The following is a 22,459-nucleotide window of genomic DNA, read 5'->3' as shown; positions in this document are numbered from 1 at the left end:
TTTCTGAGACCATTCACTAAAATTTTCTGATGCACCTTGCAGTTCTGAAATTACATCAACAAAAGCAGAGAAGTTTCCTTAGTAATGTTACTCCCATTTTATTAAAGTTAAGTTGACAGTGTACTTTATATTTTGAATGGCAAAGATACATGACAGTTTAAAGAGACACTACATGTGTAATGTGACATGCAGAGTGCATGAGATTAGCTACAACTGACTAAGAATTTTGTCGTCAGTATGAGGAGGTCCTTTGCAACAACTGAAAATAATGCACTGAAAAGCAAACTAAAAAATTAACTGACTTAAATGGTTTCTCATGAAACTATTAACGATACCCAAGCTGCATTTCAATGGAACCCCATTAAAGTTGTGTTAAAATCAATCATGCATAAGGGGCAGTCAAATGAAAATGAGACAGATGGAAAAACGTACGTAAACTGTTTATTACTTAAAAAGTAATTACCATAACTTTCAATACATTTATCCCACTGTGGGATAACAATGAAAATAATCAATTTTTGACCGTAAAAGTAATTAGATTGATAAAAAATGTACTCACCATGCAGCAGCAGCAGGATAATACACATATAAAAAAAGGTTTTAGGTATGAAAGTTTTCAGAACCAGTGGCTTTTTCTTCTGGCAGAAGAGTTGAAGGGTAAGGAAGAGGGGTGAAGGATAATGATTGAAGAAGTTTAGGAAAAGGAGTAGAGTTCAGGAAAGTCACTCAGGACCCTGGGTCATGGGAGACTTACCAGACAGAATGAAAAGGAAAGCTTTCCTAAACCCCTCAAGTTCTTTTCCTTCACCCCTCTTCCTTACCCTTCAACCCTTCTGCTGGAAGAAGGAGCCACTGGCTCCAAAGCTTGCACACCTAAAACATTTGGTGAGTAGGTCTTTAATCTATCCAGTTACTTTATATATCCACTGCGAGGTACGGTGGTCACTGCCTTCATGGAAAAATGTTTGCGGCTGCCTATGAAACCATGCTTTTACCCAGACATGCAACTATTTGTCTGAAGCAAATCAACGGCCATGAATGTCTTTCTTCAGGGCTCCAAGAACATGGAAACTGCATGGGCAGAGATCGGGACTGTATGCAGGATGTGTAAGGGCTTCCCAGTGAAACATCTTCAGTGTACTCAAAACAACCTTGGCAACTTGTGGATGGACCCACATGTTTCTGAGGTTGTTTCCACTACACCGTAGAAGTTTCACTTGGAGGTCCTCGCACATTCTCCATACAGTCCCGATTGCCCCTCACATGATTTCCAAATTTTTGGAGCCCTGAAGAAAGACACTAATGGCCACAAATTTGCTTCGGACAAAGGTTTGCATGCCCAGGTACAATCATTGTTCCATTGGCAACAGCAGATATTCTTCCACGAAGGCACTAATCGTCTTTTCTCACAGTGGAGAAAATGTATTACAGTTATGGCAATTATTTCTGAAATAATAGACAGTTTACTTACTTTTTGCCCTTCCGTTTCATTTTCATCTGACTGCCCTTTATACAAAGTTGTCTACACACTGGATGTTTCAGGTGAAGTGTTGTTGTTGTTGTTGTTGTTGTTGTTGTTGTGGTCTTCAGTCCAGAGACTGGCTACTCTATACTCTATACTGCTACTCTACACTGTGCAGCTTCTTCATCTTCAAGTAATTACTATAGCCTACATCCTTCTAAATCTGCTTAGTGCATTCATCCCTTGGTCTCCCTCTATGAATTTTACTCTCCATGCTGCCCTCCAATACTAAATTGCCAATCCCATGATGCCTCAGAATGTCCTACCAACTGACCCATTCTTCTAGTCAAGTTGTGTCACAAATTCCTCTTCTCCTCAATCCTATTCAGTACCTCGTCATTAGTTACTTGATCTACCCATCTAACCTTCAGCATTCTTCTGTTCACTACATTTCAAAAGCTTCTATTCTCTTCCTGTCTAAACTAGTTATCATCCATGTTTCACTTCCATGCATGGCTACATTCCATACAAATACTTTCAGCATACTTAAAACTATACTCAATGTTAACAAATTTCTCTTCTTCAGAAATACTTTCCTTGCTACTGCTAGTCTACATTTTATATCCTCTCTACTTAAACCATCATCAGTCATTTTGCTCCCCAAATAGCAAAACTCATCTACTACTTTAAGTGTCCCATTTCCTAATGTAATTCCCTCAGCACTACCTGATTTAATCTGACTACATTTCATTAACCTCGTTTTGCTTTTGTTGATGTTCATCTTATATCTTCCTTTCAAGACACGGTCCATTCTGTTCAAGTGCTCTTCCAGGTCCTTTGCTGTCTCTAACAGAATTACAATGTCATCAGCAAACCTAAAAGTTTTTATTTCTTCTCCGTGGATTTTAATTCCTACTCCAAATTATTCTTTTGTTTTCTTTACTGCTTGCTCAATATACAGTTTGAATAACACTGGAGATAGGCTACAACCCTGACATACTCCCTTCCCAACCAATGCTCCCCTCTCATGCCCCTCGACTTTTATAAATGCCACCTGGTTTATGCACAAATTGTAAATAGCATAGCTTCTTGCTCCCCATATTTTATCCCTGCCACCTTCAGAATTTGAAAGACAGTATTCAAGTCAACATTGTCAAAAGCCTTCTCTAAGTCTAAAAATGCTAGAAATGTAAGTTTGTCTTTCCTTAATCTATCTTATAAGGTAAGTCGTAGGGTCAGTATCGCCTCATGTGTTCCAAAATTTCTAGGAATCCAAATTGATCCTCCCCGAGGTCAGCTTCTACCAGTTTTTCCAGTTATCTGTAAAGAATTCGTGTTAGTATTTTGCATCTGTGACTTATTAAACTGATAGTTCAGTAATTTTCACATCTGTCAACACCTGCTTTCTTTGGGATTGGAATTATTATATTCTTCTTGAAGTCCGAGGGCACTTTGCCAGTCTCATACATCTTGCTCACCAGATGGTAGAGTTTTGTCAGGACTGGCTCTCCCAAGGCTGTCAGTAGTTCTAATGGAACGTTGTCTACTCCCGGGGCCTTGTTTCGACTTAGGTCTTTCAGTGCTCTGTCAAACTCTTCCCGTGATATCGTATCTCCCATTTTATCTTCATCGACATCCTCTTCCATTTCCATAATATTGTCCTCAGGAACATCACCCTTGTATAGACCCTCTATATACTCCTTCCACCTTTCTGCTTTCCCTTCTTTGCTTAGAACTGGGTTTCCATCTGAGCTCTTGATATTCATACAAGTGGTTCTCTGTTCTCCAAAGGTCTCTTTACTTACCCCTAATGAGATTTGCCTCTACATCCTTACATTTGTCCTCCAGCCATCCCTGCTTAGCCATTTTGCACTTCCTATCAATCTCGTTTTTGAGACTTTTATATTCCTTCTTGCCTACTTCATTAACTGCAATTTTATATTTTCTCCTTTCATCAATTAAGTTCAATATCTCTTCTGTTACCCAACGATTTCTATTAGCCCTCATATTTTTACCTTCTTGATTCTCTGCCACCTTTACTATTTCATCTCTCAAAGCTACCCGTTCTTCTTCTACTGCATTTCTTTCACCCGTTCTTGTCAATTGTTCCCTAATGCTCTCCCTGAAACTTTCTACAATCTCTGGTTCTTTCAGTTTATCCAAATCCCATCTCCTTAAATTCCCACCTTTTCGCAGTTTCTTCAGTTTTAACCTACAGCTCACAAACAATACATTACGGTCAGAGTCGACATCTGCCCCTGGAAGTGTCTTACAAGTTAAAACTTGGTTCCTAAATCTCTGTCTTACCATTATATAATCTATCTGAAACCCTCCAGAGTCTCCAGGCCTCTTCCACGTATACAACCTTTTTTCATGATTTTTAAACCAAGTGTTAGCTATGATTAAGTTATGCTCTGTGCAAAATTCTACCAGGCAGGTTCCTCTTTCATTCCTTACCCCCATTCCATATTCACCTACTACTTTTCCTTCTCTTCCTTTTCCTACTATCAAATTCCAGCGCCCATGACTACTAAATTTTCGTCTCCCTTCACTAATGTTCTTTTATCTCATCACATTTATTCAATCCCTTTGTTGTCTGTGCAGCTAGTTGGCAAATACCGTATTTACTCGAATCTAAGCCGCACTCGAATCTAAGCCGCACCTGAAAAATGAGACTCAAAATCAAGGAAAAAAAAAAATTTCCCGAATCTAAGCCGCACCTGAAATTTGTGACTCGAAGTTCAAAGGGAGAGAAAAGTTTTAGGCCGCACCTCCAAATCGAAACAAAGCTGGTCCCTTGTAATACGAAACACAATTTAGGTCGAATGAATGACGATACAGCTACAGTAGTTTGGTTCGAGTCATAAGCTTAGCAGTGCTCCGTCCGTATTTATACGGGTACCCTTCCTTTTTCACATGCATCGTCTGGTTTGAATTGACTGCTTATTTTTCTTTGATCTGATAAGTGCCGTCCTCTTTGTTATAGGTGTTTACGTCACTCTAAGCTGAAAATGCATTACTGTACTATGTCCTGCATTGTTTGTCGCATTCTGATGATTGTTCTACGACCTGCCGCCGCTGGCGGCATGGTTTGCTTTTGTGCGCGCTACCGCCGCAAAAAAAAAAAAGAGGGAGATGGAGAGAGAGAGAGAGAGAGAGAGAGAGAGAGAGAGAGAGAGAGAGAGAGGAATCGTCTCATTAGCGAAACAATGGCAAGAGACTGCTATTTGTTGTTACTTACACAGCTGCTTTCTTTGATAATGATCAACAAGAACCAAATAATAGGCTGCGTATGATAGAAGATGTTCTGAACGAGAGTTTAGCGAAAAGTTTTCTCCGTTTGAAAATCTTTGCAGATGACTCTTTAGTACATTACATTCTGCACAGAAATTAGAGTCATCTTAGATTTAAAAATCTAGTCAGTTGCCGTGCTTCATTTCTGACTGTATCACTATTAGGCATAAGAATAACACGAATATAAACATGACATGGTATGTGTATTCTTCCGCGTTTGCTGTTATCTCACTCTAGTTTCGTAGTTTATTAGGCAGACAGGATTTAAATGAGACAGCAGCAAACACGAAAGAATACATGGAAAAATGTTTATATTCATATTATTCTTATGGTGAAGAGAATACTGCATGTGATTCACAATTCATAAAAGTTCCTATTAGCAACCATCTCTTCTCACAGGTAGGAAAAAATTCAGAATGTAGAGTTGACCATATTGACAAACATCACAAACAGTCTTGCCAGTCGGATTTTCGTACTACATTGAAATGCTGCTACATTCGAAGATGAACAATACGGAATTTGTATTTACTTCGTTGGATAAAGTATGAAAATGCAGTGTTCGAAACTCGGGGCGGAGAAAAAAAGCTCGTCTTCCCCCTTTTTTTTAATTTATTTACTGACACAGAGGTTTTGGCGCTAGTATTTATCTTTGGCCTGCAAAGCATGCCTGTATAGCGCTACATACATTTGACTGCAGAAGTTAGTTGTGGCGGCACCTACGAACATTTTTTAGAACTTCCGTTTACTTTGCACTCGATTCTAAGCTGCAGGCGGTTTGTTTTATTACAAAAACCAGAAAAAAAGTGCGGCTTAGATTCGAGTAAATACGGTAAACTTGTACTACAGTGGCAGGCGTGGGCTTCGTGTCAATCTTGGCAACAGTAATGAGTTCACTATGCTGTTCATAGTAGCTTACCTGCGTTCCTATTTTTTTGTTCATTACTAAATCTTATATGAGAGGAAAGTGTATGCCTCTGTAACTTGCGCCGGCCGGAGTGGCCGAGCGGTTCTAGGGTCTACAGTCTGGGGGTTCAGGTTCGAATCCTGCCTCGGGCATGGATGTGTGTGATGTCCTTAGGTTAGTTAGGTTTAAGTAGTTCTAAGTTCTAGGGGACTGATGACCTCAGAAGTTAAGTCCCATAGTGCTCAGAGCCATTTGAATTTTTTTTGTAACTTGCAAAATAATAGGTGATAGGTCTACATAAGAAATGTTACACACTCTATGGGGTTATGAACATAGTTTTTTGAGTTATTTTCCAGAGAGTTACAACAATGAGATACAATTTTTTAAACAGAACATTAGGTTTTTCTATCATGTAGCTGAGGTATTTAAACCATATCTGTGTAAAAATATGTTTAAATCACATTTCTATCATGTTTAGTTCAAGAGCAAGAAACCTTCAAAGTGTTTAGGGTGGATGCAATATGCCTCACATAACACTAGGCTGTGTGCAGATGGATGTTATGGTGGTGAAATGTTGATGTAAATGAGGTGTTCAAATGTGAGTCCATGTTCCTGAATGCACAATGCACTGCATCTTCTAAAAGACCTGCGGACTAGACTGGGTGTAACGTCGCCAGTGTCAAGGAGTGACAAGCTTCCTCCATGCACTGTCAAATGTCAAGTTCAGTTAGCCTCCCAACTGTTGCCTTCCTCCACCTAACATGTGGCAGGTTGGACTACACAAACAAATGTGATTCAGTGTGCCACAGATACTAACATTCAATAAACATAGCTTATACATCCAATGAGTGCACTGAAATGTTGCTGATGCTTAGTGAAGGTGAACATGCTGCCAATGAAGCAGTCACAGAGTATGCCATTAGATATCTCGGCCGAAGAGATCTGGCAGCCATTACAGTGTTACATGCTGAACCACTAGTTTGGAAACGAGTAGTTTGAGAAGAAATATCAGTAACAGAAGAAGACCAGCAACAAGTAAGGTGGTGTCGGTGTTTGTTTTACTTGCAATACACAATGATCTTCATGTCAGCCTTATTTCTGTGTGGCATATACAACAAAGCCACGGTTTCACCCATACCGTCTTTCACTGATACAGGAGCTGCATGGAATGGTTTCAATTGGAGAGGTATTTTCTGCAAATGGGCCATGCATAATTGATTCTGGATCCCTTACAAAGTGTTCTCTGACAAACCCACATTCACAGATAATGGTGCAGTGAACTGTCATAATACGCATTACTAGGCCACAGAAAATCCTAGGTGGGTACATCTGGTCAATCATCAACAGAGACGGTCCACTAATGTGTGGTGTGTAATGCCTGGAGATGAAATCATCAGTCCAAACTGCTTTACAGGTACACTGACAGGTGAGATGGAGGGAGCTTTTACCATTGACAATCCAGGTGCTCTCTTTGAAAATGCCTGTCTAGACATGGGCTGCAGCATGATGGTCAATCAGCCCATTCTGCATGTGATGATGTGCAAGGATTGAACAACAGATTCCCTGGAAGATGGTTGGGGTGTCATGGTCCTCTGGAATGGCCCACATGGTCGCCCAATTTAACACCAGGAGATTTCTTTTAGTGCAGATACTGAATGCATTGTGTTAACCTCTCAGAACTCAAAACCCCAGATGACTTCCAACAGCACACTGAAGAAACTTTCACTCCACGACACCGGTGACGTTATATTTCACTCGCAGGTCATTTAGAAGGTGCACTGCAGTGTGCATTCAGGAATGTGGGCACGCATTTGAACACCTCACTTAAATCAACACTGTGCCACCAGAACATCCATTTGCACACAGCCAAGTATTATGTACAGCATGTCACATCCACCCCAGACACTTTGAAGATTTCTTGCTCTTGAGCTAAATGTGTAATAATTTTGGTGTAAATAGATTTTTATATGGATGGTTTAAATACCTCAGCTACATGATAGAAAAAAACTAATGTTCTGTTTAAAAAATTGTATCTCAGTGAAAATAACTCACTAAACTATGTTCATAACCCCACAGAAAATGTAACGTTTCTTATGTGAACTTACCTCACGAAACATTCATGTCACCTAGTATTTTGTAAGTTACAGAGTCATACACTTTATCTGAAACACCCTTTACATATAAGCTCATAAGATGTAAATTGTTGGAAACTTTCAAAATGTTTGTGTTGCAAGTTATTATTCTATTTTCTCCAGTCAATAATCAATGATAACAATTACCAATAAATTACTATGCTTTCTACTGAATCAATTGGATCATGTTAACTGCCACATTTGGATATGAACATCTGAAATTCCATTTGCTTACCAAGGATACATTTGTGCAGGACCAGCCAATAGAGAAATGCAGGAAAGGGAACTTATAGAAGAAAGTTTGACTTATGCTGCAGAACTTGTGTGTCCCATGAATGTTAGCAGGTTTCAAGAAATCGGCCTTTCCAAGCAACAGTGACATCACATATAAGTGTTACGGACGTTGATGTGTGCAGGCAGTTTATAAATAATGCTAAGGATTTTGTTGCTTTCTCTGTTGCACTGGATGAAGCAATAGATCTTAAGATACAGCTCACATGGTTATATACACACAATGCGTCAATAATGCTCTGTGTGTAACAGAGGACATTTTGCACTTAGTGCCTTTGAAAGGGGCTACAACAGGTGTAGATTTACTCCAAGCTGTCGAGCAATCAACTGATGGTGTCGGTTTCAGTTGGGAAACAGTTAATCTCAGTAACCATGGATGGAGCACTGGCAGTGTGAGGCCACCCAAGAGGACTCACAGCACTGTTGCACAAAAAGCTACGATGCACAGAAGAGACATTGTTTAAAATTCAATACATTTTACATCGAGAGGTGCCTTGTGCAAAGTCAGTAACATTAGAAAACACCATCCAAGTTGTTGTGCATAGTGAAAACTATCTGAAAACTCACGGGCTTAGGCATCATCAGCAATTTAGGCAGTTCTCGGACGAATTAGCAGAAAAGTAAGGCGTCATACCATACTAAAGTATGCTGGCTATGTCAAGGCAACACGTTAAAAAGACTTTTTGATTCAAATTTGGCCATAGTACATTTCTTACATGAGAAGGGAAAGAGTGCACCAAAATTAGAAGACCCTTGCTGGATCAGACTTTGCATTTCTCATGGACATTACGTCTCACACGAAAAGCCTGAAAGTCAGTTTGCAAAGTGAAAATAATTTAATTTCTGGCTTGTCAAAAAAAGTAGATGCTTTTGAAACGAACTTTGCTTCACAGCCAACTATTGTCTGAAAACACTGCACACCCTTTGTTTCGTCCACAAAAGTGCTAGATTTCAAGAATACATGTCAATAATTGTAAAAATTTAGGAGTAATTTTGAGCACGATTTGTAGATGTTAGGACTGCATCTCCTATCAGTCACTGTTACACGGCCTTTTTCAGCATCAGATGAAGATGCTCCAAATCATCTACAATGGAACTGATTGATCTGCAGTGCAATAAACAGCTGAAGGACAAGTTCTTTGCAGTACAAAGTACAAAAGAATTCTACAAAAACTTTCCACAGCAAAAATTTCCGTGCCTGCATGACAAAGCTGTGAAAGTTATGTCCATGTTCTCCTCTACTTTTGTGTGTTAATGATTTGTTTCTGTAATGAAAATGAACAAATCAAGGTTTCAGTCTAATATTAGTTGCAAGAATCTTCGTAACTGCTTGCATTTATCAATGTGCCGTGCTTTTGTGCCCAACATTAATTTTGTCATTTCTCACCACCAATGATAAACATATTTCTGATTTCTCTCTTTTTCCAGTTTAAAATTGATATTTACTAACTGTGCCTCAACCTGCTTCATATTACATAGGCGAACACTTTTACCATAAAAATATTGTATTAAACTGGGTGTTCAAGATATACTTACATGCTTAAAAATTATCCTTTAATTATTGAGAGAGATGTTTAGTACCCTTGCCATGAAGGATATTTAGATACCTAATGTGGGTGTAAAACCAATCTGGCATACTTATGCACCATTTGTTTTTTTCTGTTGTTTTAGAACTGTGATGTTTGCTGATAGGGCGATGAAATAACACAATACCTTCCCACGATTGCATTGCACACAGTGAAACGAGCAGAATGCCCAGTACAATGTATCCCAGCTAGTGGAAGAAGTGAAGCAGCAATATCTGTGCTTAGAGACATACACTAAATGAACAGTGGTGGTTCCATTTTGGTAAGTGTGCTCAGTGTGACCAGGAAGCTGCATATGTGCAGTAGCTCTGCAAGTGTGCAGAATTTTTGACCTTCCCTGCATTTGTGTCCATTCAAAGCTTATGTATGGCATTTGCTTACACATGATCAAGTGACTAGCCCTTTGATGTTTACTTCTCATGCCATTAGTGATTGTGTTTGCTGCAACACGTTGACTGTGACCACCAAACAAAGGCCAGCATACTTCAGTGCACACAGAACTCCAAATAACTGTATCAACTCAGTAAGAAATTTTAAAAGGTAGTCATGCTCAGTTTATTCAGATTTCAAGAGGAATGGAGTTCACTGGTGCACCTGATTATTACCTTTCTGATATTGATTCTGCTTTCATATGTGTTTAATGAGCCTGAAAAGAGCTTAGTTTTCCATGGTTCTTTGGTTATTAACGTGATACTAATGCTAGTTACTGCTTTGAATAGTGTTTGCCCAGCATCTGCCAATAAACACATTCAAGCTATGCCTTAGCACAACTAGATTATGTAAACCTAATATTTTTTTGGGCAAAGAAGTCTTTCATGATGGGGTCCTTGGATAAAAAGTTCTCGGTTAATCTGTTGCTTAGTCAGATGTAGCCTCTGACTATAACAGGCTACAGCTCAAATAAAAGAATTTTGTAATTAACAGATTACTGTGGCTTGGAAGGGAGGGGAGGGAGGATGGAGGCAGTGTAGCCAGGGTGCAGCCAGTAGCCAGCCAAACTTGACAAGGTTCGACTTGTAGCTGTGAAACAGGCAACACAGTGAGCATTTCTCACTCAAGGAAGAAATAGGATTGTCTAGCTCCTGTCCTGTACCACTAGACTCATTGGAACATCAATTAATGTTACAAAAATCACTGTCACATTTTTTAAAAATCATAGTCTGTTCTCAAAAGCTTGAGATTTCATCTAAATTTGATATGACAAACTAACCAAGAACATTTTATCCTTTCTTTTATATATGCAGTGTACATAATATAACAGTTTTCAGGCCTTTTAGTTAGTGAAATTCCTTCCTCTTCCTCACACAGTTTACTTTACCAATCTCTCCTTTTCATCTGTTTTTCACTGTGCCAAACAGACTACTTCTCTCGGAAAACTTTAAATGAAATTCTACTTCTACAGCTACTACATCTATTTTCTGGGTATTTTAAAATGATAAATCAGTTTCCAGTTACATAGCCTATATCATTGCCAGTATTTATTTTCAGCTTTCTGTACTGATTTTTGGTTTTCTTACCAGCACAAATTCAACACAAACTTTTAATGACGCCTCATTCAATGGTATTATAAAGATGTGCTTACCTCTGGAATGTCTGCCTCTTTACATAGTTTTCACGAACAAATTCGACAATTTGCTTCTGTGTTCTCCCACTGTATCTGTAATGAAAGAAAACCACCTATCAACTAACATAAAGCTATAATATAATACAGTATCTAGTTGAACCACGAGATATTTTCATAACCTATTTTGTAAATAAAGTCTTCTTCAAGAAACTTGACAACAAATAAATGCTTTAGCAGGAAACCACTTGTCATTTAACTGATGAAACAATAGCTATTTTGATGACTCTTCTATTTTGGCCCTAACATATTGATGGGGGTCTCTATCATAAGCTGCTATCACTATGAAGTCTAAAAAAACCTTTCGTTTCTCAATGTAGTTCCATTTTAAGTATTTTTCCAAAGTTTTCCCGTAACTACAGGAAATCCTGAATTTACATTTCTGGGTGGTCTACAAAATACCTATTTATAGCTCCCATAATCTTTCCACTGGGCCCTAAATGTTTCCCAGGCACAAATTACTTTGGCTGTTCAGATAGCCAGAAGTCAGCATCTGTGAAACTGGGTGAATAGGACAGACGTTTCACAGCAATTCACAACTGAAATCTGTCAGTCTTTCTCACCTTTGATGTCAGACCTGGTGAATTGTCCCGCCCCCCCAATCTATTCAAGAAATTCAATCCCCTCCTTACATACAGATTGGCCTAGAAGATGTGCATAATATTCACCAGTTATTGTTTTATACTTTGAAATATAATGAAATAAGAACAATCCCTTTTGCTTCACAGAAAATGTTAGTCTCGATTTTTGTTGGCAAATTAAATCTAATTCACTTTTTGTGTGTGTGTGTGTGTGTGTGTGTGTGTGTGTGTGTGTGTGTGTGTGTGTGCGGGGTGCAGGAGGTAGGGGTGGGGAGGGGGGTCAAGCAGTTGCTCCACTTCTCACAAAGATATACATTGGCATGAAAAATTATTTTTTAAAAGAGACCAAAAACTTCTGCGAAATTCATTTTAACATTTGCTTCTGGTCAACATTCAAAAAGTAAGGCAATCACATTACTCAAAACTTCCTTGTAAGTAATTCTTTATGTAAAATGCAGTATCCTGTTTCTTCTGTTATGTCTGTGATGTCAGACACATTGTACACTTTTAATCTTCAATTGACCAATATCACACTGTGCACCAGCCTGATGTTTCCATCTGTTGTGATTGTGGAACAGTAATTGTGGGACAGCCTTCGTTAAAATCAACATCAAAATTAATACTGCAAAGTTTGAATTCACTCTCTCATTTCTTAATTGCCAAAAATCAAGGAACCAATTCCTTATAAACCTTCATCAGTTTTAGTTGATTTCCACAAAATATAAATTATCAAAACTTACAATTTATAGTGGCACAGTACACCAGTTTATCTAATTGAATGAAAAACACAATTACTTTAAATAATCATATAAATTAAACTAACCACATTGATAAAATGGATACTAGACTTAAAATGCTTTGCAACACATACTGGTATAAATGAAACAATAAAGAAGATTGTTCATATCAATGACATCTTTGTGGATGGCCAAGAATACTTCATTTCATTCTCATACCTAATACTTTGTTTCACTCAGTAGGTTATCTATTTGAAGTTACAATATCAACAAATTGTTATAAGCAACACAGCATTCAGAAACAGAAACAAAATTAGACACAATTCTGCCTAAAAATTCTGTTTTGAAAATATTCTGTGTAAGAGAGGTGAGAGGTACATTCTTAGCCATATCAGTAAAACCTGGCCACTGGCTGGCCAGTGCAAGAGAGGTGAGAGGTACATTCTTGGCCATACCAATAAAACCTGGCCACCGGCTGGCCAGTGCAGCGACTAAGTCTGAGTCATCCACTTAAAGCACCTCTCACACTAGATACAGTCAACATTTCTCATAATGTCATTAATACATGATGTCTTATTTTCACAAAACACACTTACTAACAAGTCGTTTTGAGATGAATACATCTTGAACACCAGAGCCACATACGGGGCACCAGTCAGTCAGAAAAAAGAAGTGAAATTTTGCAGGCCATATTTTACTTATTCTTTATTTATTTATTAGAAATTGTTTTTTTTTTTTAGCAATATTGCTGTAGGTGTCTAAGGTTGCTGTATAGGGACTGTTGAACTGCCACATGCTGACCTTTATCTTTACTTTCTTATTACAATATTCATCTGTTCTGTATGGCCGTTCAAAGCTGATATGCATACCTTTCAAGAGTTCAGTAGGGCTGTATTTGAAACTGAGTTGGTAACACTGCCACTAGCAAGTTTTGGTATATTGAAAGAAGCACCCAAAGCGATCATCTCCAGCACTTCATTTGCTGTCTGTTTCACAGTACCAATAGATAATTTCCAGTAAGATACTAGATTTCACAAATTATGTGTGTTTTCAACTTATTATTACACTTCTTCATTTATGCAAAACTTTCATGGTCTCATTCAAGTCAGTCTTTTGGAAACATATTACGATTTTTGGTTTTGCTCACCAAAAAGCCTGTCACCGTGTGCAGTAGCAGCCCCCACCCCCACACCTCCTCTGTCCAGAGACAGCCCTCCTGGCTTCATCATGATTATAACAGTCTATAGTTGAGTTTCATCACCCTACAGCAGCCACCAGCTATTCGCATTGATGCTGGCCAACCCAATGGTCTTGCCTCACCTGCGTACATTTCTCTTTTCACTTTGTTAGTATATAAATGTTTCTGATTGTGTTTTATTTTCTGTGAGAAATAACTCCAATAAACCAGCTGAATACCATGCAGTTACACAAGGTACATAGGTTGCTGTGGGTGTTTTTATCGAGTGTCATTTTCTTATTTGAAGTTCTAGAATTTGTCATACAGTTACACATTGGATTTGCATGCTCCAATCTTATGGAACTTGGTTAAGCATTGTAAACTAGAATTGCAAGTGAAAAAATGTCTAACATTTGCAGCATTGCGTGCCTTGGGTTTAGAGGATATGTGGAAGCAGCTCGAAACACTTGTACTGTGTTTGTGGTGAGTGCTATTAGATACATCAAATCATGAAAGGATGTTCTTCTCTCAAGAAATATTGTACTGGCAAGAACAATTTTCCACATTCAGGAAGTCCCAATAATTGAAATACGTGACGACCTGTGATGTTGCATTCAACAGGTTAGGTTCAGAGTTAGGGAATAAAAGTACAGTGTGCTGCAATTCAAAGTAACAAAAATCAAAGGGTTAACTATTACTATATTTTTGCTTGAACAACATCAGTTCACTTATTGAGAATTTCTAAGCAATATTGTTACTGGTTACAAGCTATTGTAACTTTGTGTTAACATCTTAAGAATAAATATATGGCTGAAACCCAAAACACAACATCTCCTTGAGCAAAGGACAGTGTAAACAGATAACACTGTGCATCCAGTGGCACAAAAAGAATGTTGTCCACTCTAAACTCCTCCCCAGATGTGTTTCCATCACAGCAGTAGTGCTAGTGTTGTCGTAACTGCCATCTGCTTCACATCTGCTGTGCAGCAAGCTATGTAAATTTAAGTATTAACTGTGTTTTTCTTACTTCTTTTTCCGTGTGTTCTTGCTTTTAGGAAGCTTTAATTTTCGAGTACTAGTAATAGTGTTCCATAGATTTTGTGTTTGTTTTGTATACAGTCCAGAGACAGTTAGTGCTTATTTTCATTGCTTCCAACAAGAAGTGTCTAATAATCACAGTTTAGTCAGCTATCAGCTGCCTTTAGTGAATTAGCAGTATAGTTAAAAGTTTATTACTTAACTCTCTACAGTAAATTGTTGATTACTTAGGACGGATAGGATGTGTGCCTGCTGTGTACAGGTGCAGGAGGAGCTGGCCACTGTTCGCTAACAGCACAACGTGCTTATGGCCACGGTCAGCGGTCTTCAGGCTGCTGCCTCGGAGTGTAGTGGCAGTGGGGAGTCTGGTGCATCGCATGGTACAACCCAGGTGTTACATGCTTCACCCACGGTCCCTGCTGCCAAGACACCTTCGCGGGTACCAGGCGCGGTTAGGCCACCTTCTCCCCAAGGGGAGTGGCGGGTTCAGCGGCGTTCGCGTCGCACGAGGCGGGGGTCAATGTGGAGGCTGGCCGTGTGGCATCGCCCACTCTGCCTGTGAGTGGACATGTGGCCTCTCCTTCAGCAAGGTCCGAGCAGGCACACGGGGGGAGGGGTTTATTAGTGATTGGGAGCTCCAATGTTAGGCAGGTGATGGAGCCCCTTAGAGAAATAGCAGAAAGGTCAGGGAAGAAGGCCAGTGTTCACTCTGTCTGCTTGCCGGGGGTCTCATCTGAGATGTGAAGGAGGCCCTGCCTGCGGCAATAGAGAGCACTGGATGCAACCGACTGTGAATTGTTGCTCATGTACGCACCAATGACTCCTGCCGTCTGGGTTCAGAGGCCATCCTCAGTTCATACAGGCGGTTGGCGGAGTTGGTAAAGGTGAAAAGCCTCGGTTGCATAGTGGAATCTGAGCTAACTATTTGTAGTATCATTCCCAGAACCGATCGCGGCCCTCTGCTTTGGAGCCGAGTGGAAGGCTTAAACCAGAGGCTCAGACGATTCTGCAGAGATCTGGGATGCAAATTTCTCAACCTCCAATATCAGGTGGAGAAAAGTAGGGTCGCCCTGAATAGGTCAGACATGAGCTACATGGGTAGCAGAGTACATGCGGAGTGCATATGTGTGGTTTTTAGGTTAGAGAATTCCCTCCCTAGGCCTGACAAGGCACCTCCTGAGACGTGACAAGGTAGCAGTAGGCAAAACGCAACAGAGAATGACAATATTAATGTGGTAATAGTAAACTGCAGGTGCGTCTATAGAAAGGTCCCAGAACTGCTCTCATTAATAAACGGTCACAATGCCCACATAGTACTAGGGACGGAAAGTTGGCTGAAACCGGATGTAAACAGTATTGAAATTCTAAACTCAGATTGGAATGTATACTGCAGAGACAGGCTGGACAGTGAAGGGGGAGGTGTGTTTATAGCGATAAAAAGTGTAATGGTATCGAAGGAAATTGATGGAGATCAGAAATGTGAAATAATTTGGGTGAAGGTCATGGTTAAAGCACGCTCAGACATGGTAATTGGATGTCTCTACAGGCCCCCTGGCTCAGCAGCTGTTGTGGCAGAGCACCTGAAGGAAAATTTGGAAAATATTTCGAGCTGATTTCCCGACCATGTTATAGTTCTGGGTGGAGATTTTAATTTGCCGGATATAGACTGGGAGACTCAAATGTTTACAATGGGTGGCAGGGACAAAGAATCAAGTGACATTTTTTTAAGTGCATTATCTGAAAACTACCTTGGGCAGTTAAACAGAGAACCGACTCACGGCGATAACATATTAGACCTTCTGGTGACAAGCAGACCCAAACTATTTGAAACAGTTAATGCAGAACAGGGAATCAGCGATCATAAAGCAGTTAATGCATTGATGTTTTCAGCCGTAAATAGAAATATTAAGAAAGGTAGGAAGATTTTTCTGTTTAGCAAAAGTGACAAAAATCAGATTTCAGAGTACTTGACAGCTCAACACAAAAGTTTTATCTCAAGTACAGATAATGTTGAGGATCAGAGGACAAAGTTCAAAATCATCGTACAAAATGCATTAGATGAGTACGTGCCAAGCAAGATCATAAGAGATGGAAAAGAGCCACCATGATACAACAACCGAGTTAGAAAACTGCTACGGAAGCAAAGGGAACTTCACAGCAAACATAAACATAGCCATAGCCAAAGCCAAAGCCTTGCAGACAAACAAAAATTACACGAAGTGAAATGTAGTGTGATAAGGGCTATGAGAGAAGTGTTCAATGAATTCGAAAGTCAAGTTCTATGCACTGACTTGGCAGAAAATCATAAGAAAATTTGGTCTTATATCAAAGTGGTAGGTGGATCAAAACAGAATGTCCAGGCACTCTCTGACCAAAATGGTACTGAAACAGAGGATGACAGACTAAAGGCCGAAATTCTAAGTCTTTTTCCAAAGCTGTTTCACAGAGGAAGACTGCACTGTAGTTCCTTCTCTAGATTGTCGCACAGATGACAAAATGGTAGATATAGAAATAGATGACAGAGGGATAGAAAAACAATTAAAATCACTCAAAACAGGAAAGGCCGCTGGTCTCTAGAAGAGTGTAGCGTTCCAAAAGAATGGAAAAGGGCACAGGTCATCCCCATTTTTAAGAAGGGACGTCGAACAGATGTGCAGAACTATAGACCTATATATCTAACGTCGATCAGTTGTTGAATATTGGAACACTGATTATGTTCGAATATAATTACTTTTATGGAGACTAGGAATCTACTCTGTAGCAATCAGCATGGGTTTCGAAAAAGACGATCATGTTAAACCCAGATCGCGCTATTCGTCCATGAGACTCGGAGGGCCATAGACACAGGTTCCCAGGTAGATGCCCTGTTTCGTGACTTCCGCAAGGCATTTAATACAGTTCATCACAGTTGTTTAATGAACAAAGTACGAGCATATGGACTATCAGACCAATTGTGTAATTGGGTTGAAGAGTTCCTAGATAACAGAATGCAGCGTGTCATTCTCAATGGAGAGATGTCTTCCGAAGTAAGAGTGATTTCAGGTGTGCCGCAGGGGAGTGTCATAGGACCGTTGCTATTCACAATATATATAAATGACCTTATGGATAACATTGGAAGTTCACTGAGGCTTTTTGTGGATGATGCTGTAGTATATCGAGAGGTTGTAACAATGGAAAATTGTACTGAAATGCACGAGGATCTGCAACAAATTGACGCATGGTGCAGGAAATGGCAATTGAATCTCAATGTAGACAAGTGTCGTGCTGCGAGTACATAGAAAGAAAGATCCTTTATCATTTATTTACAATATAGCAGGTCAGCAACTGGAAGCAGTTAATTCCATAAATTATCTGGGAGTAGGCATTAGGAGTGATTTAAAATGGAATGACCATATAACATTAATCGTCAGTAAAGCAGATGCGAGACTGAGGTTAATTGGAAGAATCCTAAGGAAATGCAGTCCGAAAACAAAGGAAGTGGGTTACAGTACACTTGTTCGCCTAGTGCTCGAATACTGCTCACCGGTGTGGGATCCATACCAGATAGGGTTGATAGAAGAGATAGAGAAGATCCAATGAAGAGCAGTGCGCTTCGTTATAGGATCATTTAGTAGTCGCGAAAGCATTACGGAGATGATAGACAAACTCCAGTGGAAAACTCTGCTACAGAGACGCTCAGTAGCTTGGTATGGGCTTTTGTTGAAGTTTTGAGAACATACCTTCACCGAGGAGTCAAGCAGTATATTGCTCCCTCCTGCGTATATCTCACGAAGAGACCATGAGGATAAAATCAGAGAGATTAGAGCCCACACAGAGGCATACTGATAATCTTTCTTTCCACGAATAATACGAGACTGGAATAGAAGGGAGAACCGATAGAGGTACTCAAGGTACCCTCTGCCACACACCATCAGGTGGCTTGTGGAGTATGGATGTAGATGTAGATGTAGCTGCCATTTTTGCCATCAACTGAGACACCTTCAATGGCAGTACAAGGTGGGGGAAAAAAAAACACCACACACACCAACGAAACTGAATGATAATGCACTCTGCTGATTTCACAAATAAAACTATTCAAGAGTGGTTTGGAAGTTATCCCTCACACACTTATTCATCTGGACACGCACTCTCCAAGCAAATTCCTTTATGGATGAAATGCACTTCAAACCTGGCTTGATGACATCTCTAATTCTGAATGAGTAGGTTTCTATAGATGTAGAATTGGTACACTATCTGACAAGGAAGCCTTTGAGTGTGAAGTCACAAGTTCAGTCTTTAGTAGGGCTCATTTGAAAGTGCCATGTTAACAATTATGACAGGGAAATATTAGCTGGTAATGACTCACCTTGTGCATCAAGAGGGTGACAGAAAATGAGTGTCCAGGACGTGCAGAGATCAATGATCTATGGGATGTATGTAAAACATTTCACAAATTCGAGATTGTCGCCATTCAAGAAATGTTCAAAACACACAATTAACTTGTACCATGAACAACAAATGAAAAATGGCATGTTGCAGTGATCACAAAGGTTCACACTCTCAGGATCAAAGGCAAACTCCTTGGGAGTTACAAACTGTGCAGGACACTCAGCTAGGTATCCACTCTTAAATAATGCACATAGAATCATATCAGTGTAATGGGGTGATGCGTACTGATGGAATATGATGGTGTACAACAGAATGCGAAAGAGTCTGTTATGGAGCTTATTGTGAAACTGGCTATCCTTTATGTCGTAGCTGCAGATAGTGCAGTAATATGTCTTATAGGCACAGAAAAAACAGGTATCCTGAGGCTGAATTTATCCAGTGGTTCCAGGTGGTATGAACTGCAATGTCACACACTTTTCAGGAGGGATAGTTTACTCTAAAGGAGTGTGATTTTTATATGCAGACCAGGAATCAAGCAAAAATAAGTTATTTGGCTGAGCTATTGGCTAGAAGCAGTGCTCATACCGTAATTGTAGTTATCTTATGTCCATTTACCCATTCTTGCATACTGTAATGTAAATGCTCCTACTGCCCTTGCAAGATCACACATCAGAGTCAATAATTATCTACTTACTGAACGATGGGACAAATTTGTTTATCTCATCTATAAATTTTTGGGCCAATTCTGCAGTTTGCATCCTCAAGTTGATGCTCTGTTTTAACTTTGATTATCTTATGTCTCACAATTCTATCCCCCTCAGGAGACACCGCCTTAACGAAACACTGTCCGTGTGGGCGAGGGGGTTTGTGTGATCCAATGAAGTGGAGGGTTATGTCAGCGGTGGCGTAACTACCTGCAGGGCCTCCCAAGCCGGACAGGTCTCCATAGAGGATCCAGACAAAGTGTGTCTCACAACGTCCCGTCTAGTGTCCTGTCCTATCCTATTCTGTTCTGTCCCATCCTATACATTCCCTTCCTTTCCTTTTCCTCCCTGTGACTGTGTGGCAGCAGACACAGTCCCCTAATGTGGACAGCAGAAGAGCCTTGGAAACCAGGACAACGTTGATGCACATAGGCCTTACTGCGAAGGGATGGATAGCGTTCTGTAGTCGTGGTGAAGACAAAGGGGTAAGGCCCTGAAATAAAACCTTGGCAGGTGTCCAGGCCATGAGGTGGTAGCCCCACCAGGACACTCGGGGGCTGTGGGCTGATAACCCGCACCACCAAAAAACACATATCACAGAAACTAAAAGGAGAAACAGCCGGATGGATCTTAAGGATATGACCTTTGGCCTGAAAAGGAAAACCCGTATCGGATTTTGGAATGTAAGGACGTTGAGAGAGGCAGGGAGGCTAAGACAGGTTGAAAAAGAGATGGAGAACTATCAACTAGATATATTGGGACTAAGTGAAGTAAGGTGACCAGAATCTGGTGAATCCCAAACACAAAATGGTGAAGTGTTGCTGTATGCGGGTCAGATAGGTGAGGACGCAATGCACAGGAATGGTGTAGGGCTCTTACTATCAAAAAGCAGCAAGAAGAGCTTACTGGAGTGGAAACCAGTCTCAGAACGGATAATAACCGCACACTTTAAAACAAATGTGCGATATGTCACTGTAATTCAATGCTATGGACCTACTAAAATAGCTAAAGGAGAATTAAAAGATGCATTTTATACAGAGCTTAACGGAGTCCTTAGACAAACAAATTCTAGGGACATAAAAATTTTAATGGGTGACTTGAACGCAAAAGTTGGTTCAGAAAATGAAGGGCTTGAACATATCATGGGCGTGCATGGCATGTGGATCAGGAATGTAAATGGTGAACTGTTGATAGATACATGCGCTGAACATGACCTAGTCACTGGAGGCACATTGTTTCCACATCGTAACTGCCATAAGATAACGTGGGTTTCCCCAGACCAAGTTATCGAAAATCAAATAGACCACATGGTCATAAGCCGCAAGTTCCGACACTCTCTGTTAGATGTCAGAAATAGAAGAGGGGCAGACGTTGGAAGTGACCACCACCTAGTTTTGGCGGAATTCAGACTGAAGATAGTGGCAAATAGAACCAAGCTCAAGCATAGGTGCAAGAAAATAGAGGTGGCAAGATTAAAAGACCAACAGATCAAAAAAATGGTTCAAATGGCTCTGAGCACTATGGGACTTAACTGCTGTGGTCATCAGTCCCCTAGAACTTAGAACTACTTAAACCTAACTAACCTAAGGACATCACACACATCCATGCCCGAGGCAGGATTCGAACCTGCGACCAACAGATCAAAGAAACATTTGCCCTTGAACTACAAAACAGATTCCAGGTCCTCTCTGAAGAAATCTTTATGGAAGAGGGAATTGAAACATGCAGGCAAAAAATCAAGAATAGTTATTTAGATGTGGGAGAAAAAATCTTAGGATTTAAGGCACATCAAAAGAAGGAATGAATCTCCGATGCTACGTGGAATGAAATCAGCCACAGGAAAGAACTAAAACTTAAGTTACATTTTTGTAAGACAAGAGCGCAGAAGAGCAAAGCGCATAAAGAATACATGGAGGCGAACAAAAAAGTGAAAACATTGCTACGTTGAGATAAAAGGAAATGAATAGATGAGCAAGCAAAATTAGCAGAAGAGGCAGCAAGACAAGGAAATATGAAAGAGCTCTACAACATTACCAAATGGTTGTCAATGAAGAACTTCGGACATGAAGGACCAGTTAAGAACAACAGGCACAGCTACAGAGATGGGAGGATCGCTTCAAGGAACTGTTAAAATTGTGAAGACAACAAAGAGGAACAGGTAAGAGATGTTCCAGAGGAAGTTGAAGAAGATCAAGATATAAATTTGCAGTGCCCCACAATGGACGAAATTAGGATTGCCTTGAAAACACTAAAAATTACAAAAGCTCCAGGCCTAGACAACATAGCACCGGAGCTCTTAAAAGCCGATATTGAAAGTACTCTTAAAATGGTCCATCCTTTGCTGAAGCATATGTGGCTTGAAGAGAAATCTCCAAAGGAGTGGAAAAATGGCTTGGTGGTAAAGCTCCCAAAAAAGGGAAATTTGTCAGACTGTAACAACTGGCGTGGTATTACATTGTTGTCAGTGCCCAGTAAGGTCCTCATCAGAATTATTTTAAACAAAATTAAAGAATCCCTTGAAAAGCGACTGCGTAAAGAACAGGCCAGTTTTAGGGCACAACACA

At 40.0% G+C, this 22,459-nt stretch overlaps 1 protein-coding gene across 1 annotated transcript in view; it reads right to left on the bottom strand.

Moving 5' to 3' along the window:
• Positions 1–22,459, bottom strand: part of LOC124774947 (FERM, ARHGEF and pleckstrin domain-containing protein 1) — a 754,047-nt gene that overhangs the window by 209,270 nt on the left and 522,318 nt on the right. Inside the window, exon 9 of the mRNA XM_047249656.1 lies at positions 11,252–11,326. Within this exon, the coding sequence (XP_047105612.1) occupies positions 11,252–11,326 (75 nt within the window). The remainder of the gene's footprint in view (positions 1–11,251; positions 11,327–22,459) is intronic.

Source organism: Schistocerca piceifrons, chromosome 2 (genome assembly GCF_021461385.2).
Source record: "Schistocerca piceifrons isolate TAMUIC-IGC-003096 chromosome 2, iqSchPice1.1, whole genome shotgun sequence".
NCBI lineage: Eukaryota > Metazoa > Arthropoda > Insecta > Orthoptera > Acrididae > Schistocerca > Schistocerca piceifrons.
The sequence above is the reverse complement of the archived record's forward strand: the minus strand, read 5'-3'. Positions and strand labels throughout refer to the sequence as shown.